Source organism: Sceloporus undulatus, unplaced genomic scaffold, assembly GCF_019175285.1.
Source record: "Sceloporus undulatus isolate JIND9_A2432 ecotype Alabama unplaced genomic scaffold, SceUnd_v1.1 scaffold_10259, whole genome shotgun sequence".
Lineage (NCBI taxonomy): Eukaryota > Metazoa > Chordata > Lepidosauria > Squamata > Phrynosomatidae > Sceloporus > Sceloporus undulatus.
Window position 1 is genome coordinate 1 of NW_024813178.1, and position 1,285 is coordinate 1,285.

The 1,285-nt window shown below is 59.1% G+C and overlaps 1 protein-coding gene across 1 annotated transcript in view; it reads left to right on the forward strand.

Moving 5' to 3' along the window:
- The first annotated feature begins 905 nt into the window (after window positions 1–905).
- LOC121918394 (uncharacterized protein DKFZp434B061-like) overlaps window positions 906–1,285 on the forward strand; it is a 1,421-nt gene continuing 1,041 nt past the window's right edge. Inside the window, exon 1 of the mRNA XM_042444448.1 lies at window positions 906–1,280. Within this exon, the coding sequence (XP_042300382.1) occupies window positions 906–1,280 (375 nt within the window). The remainder of the gene's footprint in view (window positions 1,281–1,285) is intronic.

A 1,285-nucleotide genomic window follows, 5' to 3' on the forward strand; every position in this document is an offset into this window, starting at 1 on the left:
CATGCTCAGTCTCAGCCCCTGAAGCCGCTGCTGCCCTCACTGCCTGCCAGGAAGGAAGATGTCCGACTGGGAACATGCTCAGTCTCAGCCCCTGAAGCCGCTACCGCGCTCATTGCTTGCCAGGAAGGAAGATGTCGGCCTTTGAGCATGCGCAGGAGAGTTGGAAGGAATGTGGGCTTGCTTACTTTCAGCCGCTGCTGCCCTGAGCCCTCACAGTTTGCCAGGGAGGGAGGGAGGGAATGTGCCTCTGAGCATGCGCACTGCCTCCCAGTGGTCCCCTCAAGAGGATCAACAGGAGGAAGAGGAGGCTGTTTCCCAAGGAGGGCCAAGGGCTTTATCCCGAGGCAGAAGTGCCCCTCTCTTCCCTCCTTCCTGGAAAGAGGGGCAGCAGAGGACAGAGACCCAAAGGACTCATTGGGGAGGGGGGGTTGGAAGTGACCAGGACCCCCCCCTTTGGCCTTAAGGGAAGGGGGTGCCCTCCATCTCTGTTTCCCCTGGGGTCCTGGGAAGAGGAATAGGGGGGCTTTCTGGGGAGAGAGAGCCCCCCTGGCAAACTTCAAGGCTGAGAGACCCACAGGATCCTGCCCCCCCCTCCACAGACACACACACCTTTCCCTTCACCACAGCCCTGCAGAGGAGGCCCAGCAGAGAGGGTCCAGGTTCTGGGAACATGCAGAGAGAAAGGGCAAGGGGGGCACATTTGGATCCGTCCCCTCAAAAGAAAACACACAGACACACACAGACAAGATGGGGGTCCTCCAGACAGAGAAACACCCACAGAGCCCAGTCTCTGCCTGGGAGCCCCTTGAAGGGATGGAGGTTAAAGGAGGAGAAGGAAGGAAGGAAGGAGGGAAAGTGCCAAGGGAAGAGAAGGCATAAGGCCAGGATGGAGAGGAAGGCCCCACATGTGGGAAAACTGCCCTTTTCACATCAACATCCCCAAAGCACCTCCTGAGACAGATACATGTCCGTCTGCCATGCAGGAACTCTCCGTCAAAGCACCTCCTGGGACAGACGGATGTCCGTCTGTCATGCAGCAACTCTCCCTCAAAGCACCTCCTGGGACAGAAGGATGTCCGTCTGCCATGCAGGAACTCTCCGTCAAAGCACCTCCTGGGACAGACGGATGTCCGTCTGTCATGCAGCAACTCTCCCTCAAAGCACCTCCTGGGACAGACGGATGTCCGTCTGCCATGCAGGAACTCTCCCTCAGAGCACCGCCTGGGGCAGACGGATGCCCGTCTGCCAGGCAGCAACTCTCCCTCAGAGCACCGCCTGGGGCAGA